Below are 21,977 nucleotides of genomic sequence, written 5' to 3' on the forward strand. Positions count from 1 at the left end.
ATTTTACTGATTTTCTCCATGATATTCCGGAAGTGGCCATTCATAAATTGTCTTTGTTCTCGGGTGGTGATTCAGTCGTTGTTAGAAAGCATCTATGCAGGTTTACTCATACAATGCTCATATATTGTAGTTCTCCCCAGTATGATCATGAATATGTCAAAATGCGTGTATTTGGCTTTTATTTAGAGGGTGATGCTTTGAATTGGTTTAACAATTGTCCTGAAGATTCTTTCACTTCTTTACAAGACATTGTCAATGCTTTTAAAGATAGATATGGTTATCAAGGTAGCTCACCTTGTGCCCCTAAAATTATGCAACAGAATGAAAGTGATCTTGTGAAGGATCCAGTTGTCATGAAAGATTTCAAAACAATTTTCCATATCAGAATGTGCCATCCACTTGTATCGTTGCAGATCAAAACCATGACAGTGGGAAAACAGGGACAAGTTGTCAAATCAGTGTTGACAATGAAAGGGAAAATTATAAGCAAATTATAGAAGAACTAATGCGGCTGGTAAAAAATATGGAGCTTAATCAAGAAAAATTTGTAACTGATTACGTCAAGGATATGAGAACTTTATACACTCACCTGGAAAAATGTGATAAGGAGATTGAAATCATGAAAGTTAAACACTGATCACGTAACCTACATTCAAAGTCAGCATGCTAAGGAAATGGAAACCATGAAAGCTAATCATGACAGGAAAATTAATTCTATGCAAAACAAGTTATTAGCCCTAGAGGAAAATATGACGATCATGAAATTCAATCATTCAAATCAAGTCACTGCCATGGAAGCAAGTTATCGGAAAGAAATAAGTGCGATTCAGAACAAGTTGTCAACTATGGATGAAGAAATGACCATCATGAGATTTGATTATAATAATCAACAAGCAAATCACATGAAAGAGAATAACTATATGCAACATTGTTTCATGGGCATGAAAGCAAAGAATGATAAAATTATAAAGGACATGGAAGTTGGTCAAATAGCTCTTCAGAATAGATTATTGGCCATAGAAGAAAAGTAGGTACTGTGTGTCATAAATACAGATAGAATACATATCATCGAGAACAGATTAAAAATAATGGAAGTTAATCATTCTAATCAGATATCCATTATTCAGAATCAAATAAAGGCTATGCAAGCTAATCATGTCACTCTGCAAGAAAGATTCATGAAAACTGAACTCAATCAAGCGAAGTTAATAGTAAGACATGCCAGAGAAATGGGTTCATTACATAAGAGGCTGGAAGAGAGGAAATCACAGGTCCCGTCTTGTTGTGAATATCCCGAGAAAGAGGCTAACTCCATTAACAAAGATTTAACTAAGAATGACATGATCAAAGAAGAAATTAAAAGAGGTCAAGTTATAACTCATGACACCTGTGAGACTGATCCATCATTCTTGACAGAGCAGATGCAAAATGAAAAAAGACATGTCATGCATATCTTACATACTTCATCTAAGAGTTTTGAAGCAGAATGTTCCACATCATCAGTGATACAACCTGCCACAAAGAAAAAGCGCAATAGAAAAAGAATGAGGAAGTGGTTTGATGCATCTGATGGTCGCGAACAACTTGATTTTTGGATAGGAAAAAGTCCTACCGTATGCAGAATTGGACATGGCACATCCGAGAAACAGCCGACAGATTTGCCTGAAAGCAGGCAAATGCTTAGTATGCACTATATTGAATGCATCTGATGCCATGGGGCATCTTTTATTGTATTTCTAACCTTATGCCCTATTATTTCAGTGTTTCGTTTTGTAGTTAGATGTGTTTTTCATGTTATTAAACTAGTTAATAAATGAAGAGCTTGTATCTTTCCTGTGCTTAACGTTATATGATGATTTTTGGATGGACGCTACTTATGTTATGTTGTGTGTTGTGTGGATGCAGATTCTAGATTCTCACATTTCTCCAGTGCAACAACGTGTCCCCAAGTAGAGCCAGATGTTGACCACTACGTGTCAATGACCCATAGCAGTACACCCCCTTTTTTCACAAGAGGGATAGTGCCTGATCGATGTGTCCGTGCCGTCCAGCTTTCATCATCAACCTGATTGTCATGTTATAATGTAAACCCATTCTGCATGTATATGATGTAAATAATCTCAACAGATCTGTGTCATGTATGTAATTGCTTAGGTAAACCTATTTTTCTGGTGACGATCTACATTTTGGGAGGTTTTTTGTCTCACCGATCCATTCTTGGATGGTCGGCAGAGTTTTCCTTCAGCCTTACCCCAAAGTCGGAATGAATTTTGTTACCAAAATCTTAGGCGAGTCCTAGTTTTATAGATCGAGTCTATGTAAAAGTGATTTGGGAATAATCCTAACTATTTGGTTAGGTTATTTTATTACAAATTGCTTAGTTTGCTGGATTATATTTGTGTTCTGTGAGGGTCTATTTTAGATGGGTTTTCCCCTTTGATGTAAAAGATATGAAAATGATGATGTAAAGTGTCTTGAGGGTTGGGAAAATAATTTATCCCCTCATAAGTTAATTAATTAAATTTTCTAGCCAAAAACTAATTAAAATCCTAAGCCATAAATTTAATTAATTATAGGTCCTAGGTAAATTTAAATTTTCCAAAGGCAAAATTCGTGGGTCCTTAAAATTCAAATTTTAAAAGGTCCCAGGACTGAGGTAAATTGCTTATTTTGCTAAATTTTAAGCCTTTGGTCCATGGGGTTTAAGTCAAAGTCAAATTTTTGAGGAAATTAATTCAAATTTTTTATTTTTGAGTTAATTAAAATGCATTTAATTGAAAAATTCGAATTTCCTCAAGAATTTAAAATTTCGATGGATGAGATTAAAAGAAATTTTAATCCTCATCAATAGTCGAGATTGCTTTGACGAGGATCACTCGAACTAGCCGTTGGATGATTTATCTTTAAATAAGAAGTCATTTGTCAATCAGTCTATCCGATCTCTGGATCGTGTACTAAGCTGTCAAGCTCTCTTGTATACTTTTTTGAATTAATGCAAAAGTCTTTGGGGTTTCAACATGCTGTAGTGTTCCTCTTCATGAATTTACGGTAACATTGTTTTAATTTCTGCTTAATATATGTGAAAACTATCAATCAATAGCTCTCTTCGAATAATTTGAATACATGTATCTTATTCAGTTTGTTGGATCTAGGGTAACATTTTTAATTTTGATTGAACTAGCAGGTATCTCTATTTCTTCATAATTTTATTGTTGTTTTATTTCTATACTTGATTTGATGGTTGATTTAGTGTTTGTGGAAGATCTCTCAAGTTCTCATTGAGCGTTTGGGGATAGTCTTCGGTTGGACCAACCAACTCTCAACACATATTTTTTGAAGAGCTTACTTCATATAAGCCTCAGGATTTATCTAACGATAATTTTTTTTTTGCAGGGTGCTTTGGGCTAGTACTTCTCTAAATTTCAAAATCTTTTAAATGTCTTGTGGAAATTTTAATAGATTTGGTTATTAAGAGCCTTAGATTATCAGTTTGGGAGCGGAGTTGGACTCATACTTCTCAGATCTGATAGATTTGTAAATTATTTGTATAGATCTGTTATTTACTTGTGTAGATCTGAAATTTTGTAACATAATTTTGAATTTTAACACTTGGGTTTTTGAGATTTTATTTATTTTTGTACATATTAGGTATTGTGTTTTTCTCTTTTCACTTGTGCAGAAATAGATCTGAGAAATCAGCCAAGAAAATCTTCAGATTTGAGCTAGATCTAGACCTTGGAGGGCAAGATCTAGGTTCAAGATTGTTTGCAGGAATAGATCTGAGAAATTAGCCAAGTAAATCTTCAGATTTGAGCTAGATCTAGATCCTGGAAAGCAAGATCTGGGCTCAAAGATTGTTTGCAGGAATAGATCTGAGAAATCAACTAAGTAAGCCGTCAGATCTGAGATTTTTCAAGCAGATCTGGGGGTTTTGAGACAGATCTAGGTCCTAGAGGGCAATATCTTATCCCAAATCTTTTTACGAGGCCAGACATTAAAAAATTTGCAATAAATCTGAAGATCTGAAGCAAAATAATTTTTTTTAGAACAAAGGTTTCAAGTTTTGGGGCTCTTAAGCCCAGATCTACCTTCTCCTAGCCCAACGCTAGTTCTATTGGGCCTAGTGCTAGCTCTCATTGGCCCTAGATTCCCTTGCTCCATTTATGATTTGAATATTTGATTTATTGAAACTAATCATTGGTGGGGTTTTGCAGAAAATTTGGTAAAAATTTGTGTTTCAGGTATTGAATATTTTTTTGGCAACTTGGGCAAGTGATCTTCAAGGCCTAGGGCCTAAGGGTTTGATCTCTAAACCATCTTTTCCGTCACTGTTTGCTATAGTAGTCATATATCTTTCTAATAGTGGTGAAAAACACATCTAAGTGGTTTAAAATTAACTAACAAAATTGTTAAATACATTAATAAGTCATTTATGTTTGATGTGTATCAAAAATTTGGCCTAGATCTACATTTTGGGTCACTGTTATCTCTGAATAATTCTGTTTCTGAAGTCTGAAATATAACAGTGGCAAAATTTCATGTGGGTTAGCCTAAAATCAGTTCGTAAGTTGTTTAATACATTAAGGAATTAATTTCTTGAGTTGGACATTCAGCATTAGAATTATTTCATGTTTTAATTGCTGGCTGTAATAAGTATATCAAATCTGATATAAGTCGGGAAATCACATCAGAATAGGCTGAAATTTTTTGATAATTCATGTGAGCAAGTTTGGAGAAATTTCGGTAAATTTTTGGCAAAAAGATAACATTGATAACTTACTGTTTTCATTGTCATATTGGTGCTATCATAAAGTTTTTTACTGCTGTTCTAAAAATTAATTTATGAAAATTAAGTACTCTGTCACGGAATTGTGATAAAATGCATAACCTTTGTTTCATAAACTGAGTATTTTTTTTAGCATTTGTTGACATTGATATCGAATTGCAAAGTTGTTTTTGTTCTCTTTGAGTTAAATTGTATCAAGAAGATTTGAAATACGCTGGTGTTTTAACTATAGTATCTTCAAGAGTTTATTTTCTAAGTCTTCATCTAAAAAAAGGTGAGCATTCATTTGGGTAATTGAGGGCTTTTGCGGCATAAGTGTTTTCCCATTCTCAAGTCTAACTTCATCTTATCTTCTGGTGCATTTGCATATAAGTTAACTTTACATATATAAAATTTACTTCCAAGCATAAGCTTGGTCGAAAGACAGATAGATCTCCATCCGTCTTTTCTTGAGAAGTTTGTTTTAATAGTACTTAAAACGGTGACCTTACAGTCGTCAGAGCCACAGTTCTCTGTAGCGCCAGAGGCACCGTGTATGTTAGAATTTCAGGAGAGGTATCGTTAATCACACTTTAGTGTGCTTCTCTTGATCTTGTCTCTGCTAATTACTACGAAATCAGGCTCAACACAGAAATGATTGAAGGATTCACATTTAAATAGGCATTTAACTAAAATTAACCAAGATTCTTGCATCTCACATTAGTTTTAGGATCTGCATTTCATATAAAATAGTCATTCATCTAAGAAGTAGTTGCTAATTGATTACTTGGTCTTAATTTCCTTAGCAAGATCGTTGACTCCATAAGGCACTGGTATCAATCGTTTAAAATCTAATCAAATCTTATAAGTCTTGCTAAATCTTAATCAAGTACTTGATCGCCTCACTGTGTTTGCCGAACTGGTTGGTTCCCAACTAGTTCTTCTTCATTCCACTTTTCCATAGGGTCTACCCTCTTTAGTCTGCTGTAGGGAGACAACTTAAACGGAGAGATTAGGGATCAGGGTGACAGCCCCCGATCTGAGCCGTTGTTGTGGTGCCTAGACATTCTGTGCGACAACACATATCAGAGTTGAAATCACCCAACAGTGCACAAAAACACACTTCTATGCATTCAAATTCAACTTTAGATTAATTATAAATTTCTTAGGTGATCAATTAGTGAATTTAGGCTCATTTAGAGTGTGTTTAGGCCCAGAAATGCTACTGTCATAAAATACTTAAGAATTCAATTTTAGGGCAGTGATGAAACAAGAGGGTTAGAGAGCAAACCAAGAGGTCTTGAGGACTTGTAGATGGAAAATGGAATTTTTGATGGACTTGGCTACCTGTAATCACCAAGCTAGCTCTAGTATCGCTGCAAGATCATAATGTTAGATAAAACATTTATACCAATGACTAAATAATGGCTGAATGAGGGCTAGAAGGCTAAGAAACCCCAAGACTAGGGCTAGAAGAAGCACAAGGCAAGGCTAGAGGCCAAAGAAGGGCAACGGAAGGGCCAAAAGACCTGGAAAAGGTCACGACAAGTGGAGATAAGCCCACAAGGGCTGGTGTCAAGCCTAAAAAGGTTGACGTTGGGGCAGAAAGAACCCTAAAAGAGCTAGCGGCCAAGGGAAAAGCCCTTAAAGGGTTGCGGCTAGGCCCTAAAGGGAGTTCGAGAGGGAAGACGACCTTCTAGAAGCCACAACAGGGCACAAGGAGGAGGGTCGAGGCCCTTTTAGGGTTGGACGCCTCCTCTAAAGGGGGGTCGAGGCCTTTTTAGGCCCACGACTAGGGTAAACCCAAGAGGCTAAGGCATTTTCAGGCCCGCGACTTGCCAAAACAAGGGGGCTAAGGGAAAAATAGGCCATAAATGACTACATTGCTAGGCCTTAGGGTCTAAAATATTTCGAAACCCCTGCAAACAATAAATTCTCCACAAATTTGCTGCAAAAAAAGGCTGGACGACTGCTTCTTCACGCTGAGCGTTGAGCTTGGAGGCTAGATCTTACCTTTGTAGGCCTAGATCTACCTCAAAACCCTAGCAAAATTCTCTTGATCAACTTGAATCTCACCTGTACAAATAAATCAAAGAATGCCAAACTCCAAATATATTCAAAATATAAAACCCCAAAAAATAATAAAACCGCAATTGTTGCAAAACAAATGGGTGATAAATAATTTACAAATAATTTGCAAATATACAATATTTACAAGTTTTTTTTTTTTGGAGAAAACAATTTTGGATAAATAACAATAGATGAGCAAATTTCGAAAATAAATATTGGCTGAAACCCTCTCACAAAATCAAATACCATAAAGAAATCTCAAAGCCCAAACATAGTCAGCTCTTCCCCACAGTCTGCGAACTTGGAGCCCAAGGGCTAGTGTACCTAATCTCTATAATATTTCTCAAGAAAATTGTTAGATCATATGGTGAATCAGATCACCTAAGATAGCATGTACCAATAGAATGTTCTTATCACCGACAAATGAAATAACAATTATTAGCAATGTTTAGCACAATATAGGATCACACGTAGCTAACACATACGACAGATCAATAGAAGAAAAACACCATGAACTGAACCCCAACAGAAGATCAGTAGAGCAACAACTCAATACGAGCGTTCAAGAATTACATCATCCAAAGATATCCAATAGAAGCAAATTACTTCTATTATAGAGAAATCCCTCCAAGTGGAAAATAATGACTAGTTGCCTTAATCCCCTTCAAAATAATCTTGACTGTTGAAAATAGGTTAATGATCTTTCGATCTCCATTGTCGAATTTTTAATTTTGAGGAAAAAATCGAATTTTTCTTAAAACCCACTTTTAATTAATTAAAAACTTAATATTTTGGATTAATTTCCTAAAAAATTTGACTTTGACTTAACCACCAAGGTCCAAGGGTTCAAATTTTCTTAAAATATCCATTTTTCCCTTCGTGGGGGACCTCCAAATTTGACTTTCCTTTGCCCTACAATTTTTTTATTAGTTTCCGCTTAGAGATAAATTTATTTTTCTATAATTATTTTTTGACTCAAAATTAATTAATTTTATGGCTTAAGATTTAGTTTATTTTTGCCAGAAAAATTAATTAATTAACACTAGAAGGTATTAATATTTTTTCCACCCTCAAATATTTTAGCCATGGTGTCTAAGTATGAAGGACCATGCACTAAAATATTTTTTACATCAAGATATTACAATTAATTCAACCCTCAAAGGGGGAATACACATTTACACAGACGCTTATGACATTACCCAATTATGCGACACAATATGATCTAGTATAAACCAAGTGGTTTGTAATAAAATAATTTAGCCAAATGTGCTTAAATTATTTCCAAATACACTTTTACAAAGACTCGATATAACACTAGGACTCACCTAAGACCTTGTCAAGAGATTCCACCCTAGTTTTGGGGTTTAAGCTGGAAGAAAAACTCTGCCGATTATCCGTGTTTAGAAACACACATAATTCGGGGAGGTTAAAAAACTTCCTAGGATGAAATCCGTTGCCAAAATCAAAGGCTTACCTAGGTGTTGTTACATAAATAAACGGTCATACTAGCATCATTTACAATATAACTTGCAGAAATTGGGTTTACAATGATAAAACTATGTTGGTTGATGACTTTGAACTTTGAAAAAATATCTTCATGTCTTTGCATTCTGCTTCCTTGGACTATTGACAAAGTGTGGTCAATAGAGCCAAAAATAATTTTTCTCCATTAAGTTTAATGATGAAATTCGAACCATAGCTGGCAATTTTCAACAATAAGAATGCTATTTGAACAATGTACCATGGTAGATATCACCACCTTATGCTAAGATAATGTGCAAGAAAAGAATGTTCATAAACTAGTTAAATAACCATGCATAAAAGTAATGTTTGGAAATAAGTTGCAGAGATAAACAAGTGCATGGACAAAAATGATACAATAGGGATATTGAGCATCTGGGGTGGGCCATAATCCAAGGAAGCTCAAAACCCTTAAGAAAAAGCCAGACTAAGGGCTAAAAATTGCTTGTACATTGCAAAAGTTGTGGAACTTGAACTCTAAACTTCTCCTATTTCTCTATGTTGTTATTCTATTGCTCTGACTTGTTCTAATAGGCTGCTTTAGCCCTCTATTTATACAAGATCTGTAGGGGGCAGTCTCCTTGAGGGGAGGACTGCTCTCCCTTGAAAATCCCTAAAAAAATGGATCATGTTTCTTGGGTCACCACGTAGTAGCAGGAAGGAGTATTTATTGTTCTCAATCAGCCTAATTGGAATTCTTCTGTAGCAAGGCGTTGGCCCCACGAATATCTTTGGGTGGATCTCCTCAAAATCTGTGCAAAAACCTGTTTAATCTCTTGCACAATAGTCATGTTAGGCACATAAAGCATGAAAAATCTCCTTGACTCTTTTAAGAACTCATTAAGCTAGGAAAGTGTTATTAAGTGCAAAAAGGAAGGTTTAATATATTCTTTATGTGCCTAGGAGCGGTTAGATGGACCTTATGTTTTACCTATTTGGGAGGCTTGTCATATCAGATCACTATCAGTATCATAAATTGGATTTCCATCAAAATTATAAGAACTCACATCCCATTTGCCCTTTTCCATGTGCAGAAAATCATCAATATGATTCTCCAAAGGATCAATTTGGTCATTCCTTTCAAGGATTTCAAAATATGTATCATTGAACTCAACAATAGTGGAAAGGATAGATATTACCTCGTCTTTATGTGAAAAGGCATCATCTTTAATATGATCCTCTTCATCACTATTAGGATCTTCATCAGGATCATGTTCTTCTTCATAGATAAATCCTCATTAAGATCACGATCTTCCTCAGGATCTTCTTCAACATGTCCCTCTTGATGATCAAGAAGGATCTCTTCTTCTTGCTCACGGTAATCTTCTTCATCAACTTCCTCTTCTCTGTCTTCAAAAAGTTCTAAAAGATTTGTTACAAGACTTTTCCCTTTGATAATCTTGAGCTATTAGGACTAGAGAAGCGCTAACCACCACCATAGACATAGTTGATTCTGACAGCTGCAAATTTTCTAAGGGGATTTCAACTTCCAACCTCTTCAGATAATACATCTTTGCAATTATTTTTAAATCTTCATGTGAATACTATTGATTTTTCCTTGACACTTCAGAATTAGGTCCATGTCTAAAACACGATCACGAACACACTAAAATGCTACAACACAAGCACTTTGCGTAGCGGAAAAGATACAAGAATGATTCAATGAAATACACAAGAATTTTTGCAACCCAAAAACTGATTATATTATAATTTTAATACAACAAACATAAGGCTTCCATACCAGGGATCATGGCCCTTACAATTAGCCCCGATACAAGGAAAACTAGGGCTTGATGTCAACACCTTATTGTTGATTTCTGGTAGCTCTGGATGTGCTCTAAGTCTCAAAATTTGTAGGGAGGATTGGACGCATGCATTCCACAATACCCAGAAATAGTTTTGGGAAATTCCACCCGGAGACAGTTTTATTAAAATAATTAATTATTTTTAATGGATCCCTAAGTCTAAACTTAGGAAATTAAAATAATTAAAGGGTATTAATCTAACTGTGGGTGAAACTTCTAGAAGAAGACGAAGATCGAGTTCAAATGATCTGAGCCATTGATTAGAATCTAATTTGGGTTGTTGGTTCTCAACTAGAGGATTATAAGTACTTCGATGGGAATTTGGAAGGCACACCAGAAAGATACTCAGTTATTCGAGTAAGATCGATTTTTTCACTAGTCGAATTTCGGCAAGAGGAAATCGATTCAAAGGGAGAGTTGCAGGTGAAGAGGAGGGAGAGGGTAGCAATATCAGTCAGGAGTGTAGGAGCAGAAGATGTAGAGTAGAAGATGCAAAGTAGAGAAGGGACAACTTAAAGGCTGATGCTGGGACTACGCAGTCCCCACACAGAAATTGACACAGTGGGACGCAGAGGGGGCAGCAGGTCCTCTCCTGGATTAGAATTTCGCCGAGAAGTGTGAGAGAGTTGTCAGTAAATTTTTCACAAAGATTCCTCTTTTATTCTGCTGGTTGTTTCTTGTATATGAGATTTTTGTTGAAGATTAATAAAGAAACCCTCATTTGCTGTATCGGTTTTCCCACGTTGGCTTTTTTCGGGGACAATTGTCCAAAAATAACTGTGTCATTGTGATTATACTTGTGCTAGTATTTTTCCTTGCATTTACTTTCCGCATTATTTTAATTGTGAAGGCTACTGTTTTCGCTAAATATAGCACCCTGTGGCACAAGTGCTGCAGGAGAGATAGAAAGCCTCCTAGAGATAGCCTCTGGGTTGATTGTAGACCAGTTCCTAGGACATCTTAAATAGAGGAGTGCATGAAAGGTTATATGTGAGGGGTTTGCAACACTCCAATTGTCACGTAATGAAAGATAATAAGGGGGCTTAGTTCATTCCTCCAAAGGTATGAGTTATGTATTTTAGGTACTTCCTCACACACATAGTTCCCAGAAGTATCACATAGAACAACAGAGGCTGATTACTTCAAAGGGGATTACAGCTTAATAGGCTTTGTTGAGTAAATGAGAGAGGATTAGGAGAAAGCATAACTCATCATATAGAGCCCAAAACATCTAGAATTCTATAGTGAACACATAGAGCTGCAAGCAATGGGAAATTCTACACTTGTTTGAGTTACAAGCAGAGATAATGGACTGAAGAGAGGATGGGTGCTATGATTCATATAGAGCAGTTTAAAGATATAATTTCAGCCCTTCATTCAAGCATATGCATTAATAAATCAACACACATGGATCTGCAAGGAAGCATGAAATCATTTCTAGCAGCTATTATAGCATGAATGTAGAGAAGAATATGAACATAATGGAATTAAACAGGAGGATAACATACTGTAATACTTAGAAGGGGGAATCACCACCATTTCTTTGCTTAGTTTGAAAGATCTGCCTGTGTAAAGTAATACAGTCTGAAATACAAGTCATTCTCTTACATATTTATGAGCCAAATTGGTATCACAGAGTTCAGACCCATCGGGTGAGAAATTCCAGAACCTTTGTATAATGTTGCTTCCCCCTATTTATAAGAAGAGGGGGAACTGGAATAGCTGTTACAAAATATCTCAGCCAAAGGCCAGCTGTTTGAAGTACTAGTTGCCTCGGCCTATGATAGCTCTTGTTGCCTAAAAATTACAATCAGGATCTGCTCCCTTCTTGGAAACATAAAACTACAGAAAACAATAAGAAAACTGGAGGAGAAAGGAGGAAGAGGTCCCTTGCTGCCCTGTGAAGACCTCTCGTCATGGCCCTGTCTTTGTCATAGTGCGCTTCCCATGCTGCTCGGCCGGTTTCCTGTCACTTCTACCTTTATTGCGCGAGTGACTTGTTCTGGTGGAACGGGGAGAGGGTTGTTGTGATTTCCTATCGCGGAGGTCCTTTTCTGTGTAGAGAAGTGGGGCTCCATACCGAACCATTAATCTTCCTAAGCCCCCCTTACTGTTTTCGGGGTACGCCATACTCTATTCAATGTCCCAGTTGCCAACCGATTCGCCTTTGAAACTTTGCAAAACCCTTTCGGCACTCTAGTGCACTTGGGGATGTACCTAGAAGTCCTTCGAGTGCAGGCCTTTAACACTGAAACATCGTGAAAAAATTGCATTTTGATTTCCCCCTAGGCCCCCTTAGGTGTAGTCCCTTTCTGTGTTTCTGCTCATAGGACCGTGGGCTGTGACCAAGGGCTTAGCCTTCAAGCGCTAAGGTCCTTAGACCTCTGTTTGGGGGCCTGTTTCCTTTGTTAAATGATAATCCTGCATATCAGCGGTTTACAGTGCTTGCCCCTAAGATTTCCCTTTGGACCCTGTGATCGTCGATCTATGGGGTCGAGCCCACTAAAGATATCGCAATCGCAACCACAGAGAGGGGAACCCTTACCTTCCTTCTCAACACTGGCCGACTGTCCGAATGCGGGAGATTTATAGGTCATGCCGTAATAACTTATCGCATTTGGGGGCCTTTGTTCTTTGTTACTTGGAATCCCGCATCCCGGCGCTGAATGCACCTTACCTTTAGCTTTTCCCCAAGACACTTGCGATCGCCGATCTGCGGGGTGACATCATCACTGCCACGTGTCACCCTGTGAGTGGTGACATGTGTCACTCGGAAATGGCCCCATAGGACCCCTGAAAACATCGAAACTGAATGACATGTGTCACCCGTATGACCACATCACCCTCTATACTGCCACGTCACTTGTCGTACCGCCACATGGAGGAGAGAGAAAGGGTCCGCTTGACCCTAGTTTTTCGATGAAATTCCTTTGTAAATGGTTTTCGGCGTTCCCCTGAGCTTTTACACTATATCGCAAATCGGCGAGATCGCCAATCTTTTAAGTTTAGAACCCTGCCGATCCGCTGATATTGCGGGACTGCAGGATGTGGGATTTACCGTATTTCGCCACATGGAGGGGTGAGAAGGGGGCGACGCGACCTTTGTTTTTCCATAAAATTCCTTTGTATTTGGTTTTTGGCCTTTCCCAGAACTTTTACATTGTATCATAGAATCGGCCCCCGCACGGTCTTGGAATGAAAACCCCGCAAATCGCTGATATCTGGGACTTCGCCGATATGCCATTGTGCCGATGCCATGTGGAGGAGAGAGAATGGGTTGACCCTGTCTTGGTTTTACCATGCTTTTCCTTTGTAAATGAATTTTGGCTCTCCCCGGCAATGTCACACCACATCACACGATCGCAAGCTGCGAGGTCTATTAAGTCAGAACCCCGCCAATCTGTCGATCACCGATATTGTGGGGTTTTGGGATCGCGGGACTGCGCGCTTGTGGGACCGCAGAACCGCGGAGTTGCCGAGATGCGGGATGCGGGACCTGTGGGATGCAGGATTGCGGGGTTGCCGATATGCAGTTTGCCTTTGCACTTGGTCGTTTTCTTCGTTCTCCGGGCTTTCCAAGGGTAACTTCAATAGGCCATATCTTATGATCCAGAAGTCTATTTTCGGATTTCCATATATTGTTGGAAAGCTCCTTTCGGGCACTATGCAATGGGTATGGTCTGATTTAGCTCTGAGATCTTCTGTGGTTTGGGAAGGCTTCAAACCTCACTGCTTTTATGTACTTTGGGCAACTGATAACCTTATGAAGCAGCGAGTGACAACAACTGCAGTAGAATTTATTTCGATATTTGCCGTAGAAACACTATGAATAACTTATTTCTGAATCAATAAGTAGAAGAAATAATATCAGTCACTGTTGTTGGATTTCTATTTAGAATTTTTCACACTTATGACACTCAATCTACCCTTGAACAAGCCACACTTGACTTGCTGAAGAAGCACTTACACCAGCCCTTTCAGTCCACTTTCCTTGAACACCTGGTAGGTCCTTTGCCACCTATACTTGTAGAGATCTTTTTTCTCCAACACCTCTGCCACTGCTGCTCACAAGGTCCTCTACAACTTCAGATTTGCTTACATGCTCAGCTTCACAATCTGCCTTTTATCATTGATCAATGCTACTCCAAGGATCACTGAACTTAGGCCCACAAATATGCCCTCTAACAACACCCTAGCTGCTCCAAAGGTTGCTGCACTTAGGGTCTTTATCAGCCAGCCTCCTTACAGTCCCTTAGCTGCTCCAAGGATCACTGCTCATGAGCTACACAAACTGCCTTCTTGCAATGATTGGTCACACCAAATGTCACTGCACATAAGGTCCTCAACAAGCAGCCCTCTCACCGTGAATTTGTGACATCAATTCACTGAACATAGGGCACAAAAAACCACTGTCCAAACCCTCTTGTAGGACAGACCTTCATCTATCTCCAACATTCAGCCTTCCTTCCTTCATGTTATGACAGCCCTACTCTCTGTCCCAACAGCTCACACTTCTGTTCACACCATTCCAGGATTCAGCCCTCTTTTAGGTTCAGACAACAATTAGAAACCCTACGCAAGAGTCTTGAAATTCTGTGGCCCTTATCACAGAGTTAAACCAGACTTTTGTCTCACCATTCCAGGGTCTTGGCCTTCTCTTATGTGCACAGAACTTGAGCGAATATTACAGACTTCTGGGCAGAACTTTTGATGGTTGTACATGCATAGAAGAGGCCCTAACTAGGGCACGGACTTAACACAGAAAGAAGACCTGAAATCTGCGCAACAGACCTCCTTAAGTGGCACACATATCACAGAGAAATACGTCCTCTTGCCTGGGAAAACTTGGCCTGCAACAAACAACAGAAAAAACCACAAATGCACCAGCTCAATCCTTCGTGAGATCTGTGGCTCTTCTCCTAAGGTAACTCGCTCTTCTTCTTGGGAAGAAAACACTTGAGAGATGCTTGCTTGGATGTATCAAATGATCTCAATCTCATCTCTATATATAGTGTTCTTAGTGGAGTTCATTAGCCACCAAGGGTCACCACTTTAGCCCAAGCCGACATAAGCAAATCATGCTTAAACACCATTAACTATAGAAATAAAACTTCTTTCATTTGGTTTAACCCTCTCCATTATAGCCCTAGGTGCCCCTCAACCCATCAAGGTGCCCCTCATGCATCCAATGAATAAACAATGATTTTCACCTTGGGTCTTTTGCCCACTGCTTTGGGTACAAAGCCCACCACTTAGGTACATTGCCCACAAAACACAATTTCTGTGGGTCAACTCCTCACTAACCTAGTACCCCAGGGGTTGTGGGAGTACCTCCCAAGCTACACATTTCAACAAAGACTCTGAAATAAATTTTACCATTTGTCTCTTGACTGTGTTTTTTTAAATCTTTTGGGCTCAGGCTTGATTGATTGAACAACATGAGGCTCACGTTATTCTCCTTTTGTTTCCATCTTGTTCTGTTCTGGGCAGGGTTGCGGGGGAGCGCCCTGCCCCCCTCCCAATTCGCGATTCCGGCGGGAGTGACTTAGGAGCTAGTCGGAGCAAGCTCCCAGCAAAAACAAATGCTCCTTGGTTTTTTGGGAGTGTTTAGTCTTTTTTGCAGTATATTCCAAATGCAATTTTTTTCAAAGAAACAAATAAGTTTTGAGTGGGGCAGCCTAATGATCAAGCCTATGGCCCTAGTAAAAGTGACATTCTCCTTAATCTTCATTTTCATCCTCTTACTTAAATTTCTAACATTACCATGAAATGACTCAGGATGTTTGAGAGTGGTTCCAACTTCCGACATCATTGGATTTCATATGGAGAAAGTAGAATTTTATAGATTTCATTCAAAATCTAGCAGACTTATCAGTTTTTTCAGGATTTCAGGATTGAGGGGATTGCAATGTTTCCATTGAAATTTCTCATGTATTAGGGTATGGAGCTCGTATTTAATCAAGGGCACCAATCCCTCTATGTACCTTGATGTTAGTGACATTGGTTGTCGAACTCCTCTATCATGACCCTCCTAAAAATGTACACATCACTCAAAAAAAATTTGGCTTGACATGCTATGCTTTTTCTATCTTATGTTAATGCTTAGAGGGTGATATTAATGACAAAGATCCTGATTTTCCAACAAGACTAAAAAATTAGACATTTCTCGTGGCGGCAAGAGGCCCAAACATTAGCAATAGATAATAGATTTACTTGTCTTTTCCAGTTTCTAGTAGTTTTTATAACTATTGACTCTTTCATATTTATTATGATATTTTTTGTAAACAATATATGACAATTTAAGTTTGAAGTTTGAAGTTGGCAATTATAACTCATTAGTAATGAATTATGAAATTGATGCTTTGTGAAAGTTGAAAGTTGTTTCATTTCATTTCATATTAGAAATTAGATATTATTTGTTGTAATGGTTACACTTAGCTTACAAGTACAACTTTGGTGATCAATGATGATAAATGTTATATATTGAATTTTGAAAGCTTGAAACTTCAAGATTGATGAATCATGAGACTCAATATGTTGTATGTTACTAAGTTGTGGACGTGGTTGATGAAGGTTATAACTTCTAGATGATTGTTGTTATATGGTTCAATCTATGTTTTTTATTTATGCTTATTTATATCTTATTCATCATTCTACATGCTTTTGTTGACATATATGCGTCAAAATATAAAATATATATATATAAAACACTCCTGGAATCGCTCTCAAATCGGGAGCTTCTTAAAATGTCGCTCCAGTTTTCCTGTTTTCACTCCCGTTCCCGCTCCCCGTTTTCGCTCCCGCTCCCAAGTAACCTTGGTTCTGGGGCATGAATAGGCAGAGTTGTTTCCTATAAAAAATTTCTTCGATCTTTTTGAGTCACTACCTTATTATTATTGGTTTTAACAACCATAGTGGGTATTGATTCTACAACTTGATTCATTTCCTCTCTCACCTTCTGCGCTGGCTTCCATAACTTTTGGGTCAATATCCTGCTGCTCTGCCAATGTAGAATTAGGGAGATTTGGTTCTTTTTAGTACAATTCATCAGATTAGGTGATACACTTTGCATCTATATCAAGGACTGGACATCTTCCCACCTGTATTTATTAGCTAACTTTCCAGTTTATTAATATTATGATGGAGATGAGGGGATGATTCAAGGGATACTCTTCGATATAAAATCAAATGGGGAGGATCATAATGCCAAACTAATCTTGGACTAAAGCAAAATAATTTATCGTTTTGTTGACAACTAATGCAGATTTGTTTTTGATAATAAAGGAACACACTTCAACAGGTAAAGTTAAGGTTGTCTTATGATATTTAAATGCAAATGAAGCTCATAAGAAGGCAATCTTTTCCTAATGTACTCCAAGGAAAAAATCTGAAGTGGGAGATAGATCGGAAGCAAGTAGGGTTGAACTTTAGAGCCATAAATTCTGAGGACTGTATGATCTCTAAAAATATACCGCACTAGTTTCCCATCCTTATTTTGGGACTTAATTGGAGTTTCTTTTAGAACTCAATAGGCATCCTATGAGGAGGATCTCCATGAAAGGCAATGTGAGTGTAAAAGAGAAAATTATCAAAGGAGTTCTTAAAACCTTAATTTGTTTAATGCTTTATGACCAGAGGAGTCCATTCAATGACTGGAAGAGGTTACCTTTTTGCTCATTTGAACCCTTTAGGCTCAAATGCTCAAAATATGAAGATTGAAAATGTAGGATCAAATAAACCAGATATGATTTGTGCTTAAACAGTTTGAAGTTATGGAAATTACATAACTGCTCATGAATAGAGTTGGAAAGATGCTTGGCTCATTAAAATTTAACAGGTGGTAACCAAGTGGAAGGAAAGATCCCATCCACTGGCACATTAAAATCTAACAGGTAGTAACCTAGTGTAAGGAAAGATCCCATCCATCAAACCTATTATGACCTTCATATCATTGTCATTGTCATAAGCTAAGATTAAAGATATCATACATATTACTCTTCTTTAATACTTTGGAAAAATAGAAGTGTGGAGTTATAATTTAAAGTTTGGAAATGAGGTATTGATCAGTAAATAATGGTGAATAACATCCTGTTTGACTACAGGGGCATACTGTTAAACCTTACAGTTAGGTTGTCATCACTCAAAGGAAATTTAACTACAGGAAGGAGATGCATTTTTGAAATTGATGCATTTGTAATTGAAATTAATGCATGAGAACCACACTGGAAAGTATTGTGCAACTCTGAGGGTTTAAAATCTGGTGCAAATGGAAACAAAATTGGGTGATGATAGAAGGGGGATGACCACTTGAGATAAGTTACTGGCCTAAGTAGGGATTTGATCTGTATCATCAAGGGCTGCCTGCCTTAGTATACAAGACATCTTGGTGGAAATGCAGGTATCAAAATATCAGCATCAATGTCAACACAACTTTCAGACTCAGGAGGGGTTGGTGCAGGCCTAGTTGAGTGCTTCCTAGTAGGGGCCATTTCAAGTAGAAAAGCAAGTTTTGCTATTCTAAACAGTCTTGATAAAGATGGATCAAATTCTGAACTTACTTGGTCAAAGGGTAATTTTTTCTCTCCAAATTCTAGATTATCCCGTGTTTATCCTCCAGAACTCTCTTGCAGGTGCAAAGCATGGCGAACATAATGATTTGTAAAGTTGTAAATGTAATATACCTAAAGTACATTACATTTATTATCATAATGTAATAAATAAATATCTTGTAAGAATAATTATAGGACAATTGTTATGTGATGTAGTAATTAATTTTTAATAATGATAAGTCATGCTTTTTACCAAAGACATGACATATGACCCCTACGTGTATTTATATGCACGCCATTGTATCTAAACATGTCAATGAATGATGAATGATTATTTATCCCTTAAGAGTTATATAGATCTGTCCTTGTTATAATGGATGTTCAGGTAAGTGACCAATAGGTTCACTCCAATAAATCTTGACATGAATTTGTTGGACTGCCCAAGACACATGAACTATATTAACTACTCGTCATGAATAGAAAGAATGAATTATTATTCATTAATCAACTTTTGGTGTTTGAATTAAATGTTCATAAAACTGAAATTTTACATGTAAGGTGACTTACCTTTTAATTGTGTACTGAAACCAGTGGTATTGAAGGACTGTTTCGGGGATGCAAGCTTAGTTTTGTAAACCTTCCCCTCAAGCTCCAAACCTGTTAGATCCTCACCATGCGGCTGTAAATCCATCACTTTGGAGGTGAGGGGTTGTATTATATGCTGATTGCTTTATGCTCCAAAAATGATATACAGGGTTGATCTATGTTAAATCAGGATTGTCCGATTATTTCAATAGCGTGGTTCGTGGTGTACCCCCCAACGTTAGGTTTTTGGTTTTGACAAGGTATATTAAAAAAAAAATCGTAACATACCCTATCATTTCCATCTAAATGGACCTTAACACCTCCTAGGCACAAATGTTATTCACTCCAAGGTGTGAAAATTCCGAAGTCTGGAATCCTACTGCAGTAACTGATATTATCTCTTCTATTTGTTAAATAAATTAAACAAATTATTTGCAGTTTCTTACGGCAAATATCGAAATAAATACACTGCAGCCTTCACAAATTAAATATTGAGGAAAAATAAATGCAAGGAAAATTAGAGAAATGCTAGCACACATATAAGCATATTAACACAGTTATTTTTGGACAATCGTCCCCGGAAAAACCCAATGTGGGAAAACCGGTGCAGCAGATGAGGGTTTCTTTATTATTCTTTAGCAGTAATTCATGTACAAGATATTGGACAGAAAAAATAGAGAAAGAAACACTGAGAGAAATTTAGTATTAAATTTCTCACTCTCCACAGCAATTATCTGACCCCAAAATGGCCTGTCTGCCATTAGTATGTTAGTATGTTGACTAGATGAGAACTGAAGCACTGTAGACAATAGTCCTGCCACTCACTGGCAATGGTACTGACATATTATTCATGGATCTTCCTCTGGTATTGTTGTAAAGGATATATAGCTGTCAGTGTCTTATTTACCTCTTAATGCACTTGTACATTATTTTGAGGCTCATGGATCCTATCTTCAAAACTTTCTGCACGTATCTCAAGTTTCATATTCTTTCAACATATGCCTTTTTTGATCTGCTGAAACATTACTTAACATTGATGTCTAACTGACGTATTGATTGAGCGATTCTTGAGGGACTGATTGGCTGGGATATTGATCTTGTTGTCCTTACAGTCAATTGGTTTCCTTGGTCCAGCAGTGGCACTTCTTGGTCTAAATACTGCACGGAATCCATCTATAGCATCTGCTTGGCTCACTGCTGCAGTTGGTTTCAGTGCATTCAGCCAAGCTGGCTTTCTTGTCAATCTTCAGGTTAGATTTGGAAATAAACAAGTGAAGATTATAATCTTATAAAATAGTTTCTTTTATTCCTAGATTTAGCTTGTGTGTGCAATTTTGTTCTGGCTGTCTTTTTTTTCCTAGTTTTATTTCCTGACTGTAGTCTATCTCCTTTATTTATACTATGCGAGCAGGAGATTGCCCCACAGTATGGAGGAGTTCTTCATGGTAAGATTTGCTTTTATTTCTAGTTTTAAAGGCTGTAGAGGTTCATGCAATGCTTGTGGACCATTTTCAACATGGGACTGAATTGTGTTTTGATTTTCATATATTCAACAATAGTTCTTATGAATTTGTATCATTAATCATTAATGGGGACAGGTATGTCAAATACTGCTGGGACATTAGCAGCTATCGTTGGCACAGTTGGAACTGGGTTCTTTGTAGAATGGATGGGTTCTTTCCAAGGTTTTCTTACATTCACTGCAGTTCTGTACTGCATTAGCACTGTGTTTTGGAATCTTTGTGCGACAGGGGACCGTATATTTTGAAAGAGAAGTTGAAAATAGACAGGTCAATCACTTAAATGTGTAAATGCTGTAGATCAAATGGTGTCAAATTTCTGCGGACTGTCAGTTCTAGTAGGGATAAAAACAGGCCAAATGTGCTCCTTCGATTAAAGTTTGCCAAAGAAGCTAAGCGTGCTCCTTCGATTAAAGTTTGCCAAAGAAGCTAAGCACCTGTTCGCCAGAGGAAATTATCTGATTTGAGTGGTTTCAATAGTTGACGGAAACACTACCAGAGAATTTTAGTCAGGTTGATGAGCTTCTTTAGATAGATTTTAGTTGGCAAGCTTCATAATAACATTGTAATATTTCTGATGTTGGGAAGAATTAAAGTATAAAGCAAGAGCTTCACTTAATAAGTTAATAAGATAATAAGATGAGATAATTTTATTAATGTTCAACGAATGACGACAAAGTATAGCGAGTATAAATACACAATGAAAATGTAAAGGTAACCCTATCACTACTAAGTCAATAGGAATAAAAGTATTGAAGATACAAAACGATGTAGTTCACTATAACCAGAAAAGTAGTCCTGATGGTTGCTGCACATGCATAATACAATAAATGTTGCATATCTGATTATATAACTTTACTGGAAAATTCTTGAAATGATCTACAAGTACCGAGTCTCCACTTCAACTCAATTGTGCTGGTTTATTTTCCCATTGTAGATAAGATAAGATAATTTTATTAATGTCCAACAAATGACCATAATAGATCAACGGGACTGTCGGTTACAATGATTACATCATGCCAAGCCGGTGGACCAAACGGTCCCCTTTAACATTTCTTTTAAAAAGCAGAAAACACATGTAAATGTAAATGTAGAAGCTAGAAGCTCTTGGCTTCGAAACAAAGCACTGCGATGAAGCAGAGAAGGAGAAGAAGAAGAAGGA

The 21,977-nt window shown here is 37.4% G+C and overlaps 1 protein-coding gene across 1 annotated transcript in view; it reads left to right on the forward strand.

The window, feature by feature from the left end:
* LOC149148781 (putative anion transporter 3, chloroplastic) overlaps positions 1-21,099 on the forward strand; it is a 233,072-nt gene extending 211,973 nt beyond the window's left edge. Inside the window, exons 6-8 of the mRNA XM_089439780.1 lie at positions 20,408-20,545; positions 20,707-20,740; positions 20,894-21,099. Coding sequence (XP_089295906.1) covers positions 20,408-20,545; positions 20,707-20,740; positions 20,894-21,063 — 342 coding nt within the window. The 3' untranslated portion in view covers positions 21,064-21,099. The remainder of the gene's footprint in view (positions 1-20,407; positions 20,546-20,706; positions 20,741-20,893) is intronic.
* Positions 21,100-21,977: the final 878 nt, after the last annotated feature.

The sequence above is a fragment of the Pinus tabuliformis genome, chromosome 9 (assembly GCF_031772625.1).
Source record: "Pinus tabuliformis cultivar Carrire ecotype Pingquan chromosome 9, CPIR1, whole genome shotgun sequence".
Taxonomy (NCBI): domain Eukaryota; kingdom Viridiplantae; phylum Streptophyta; class Pinopsida; order Pinales; family Pinaceae; genus Pinus; species Pinus tabuliformis.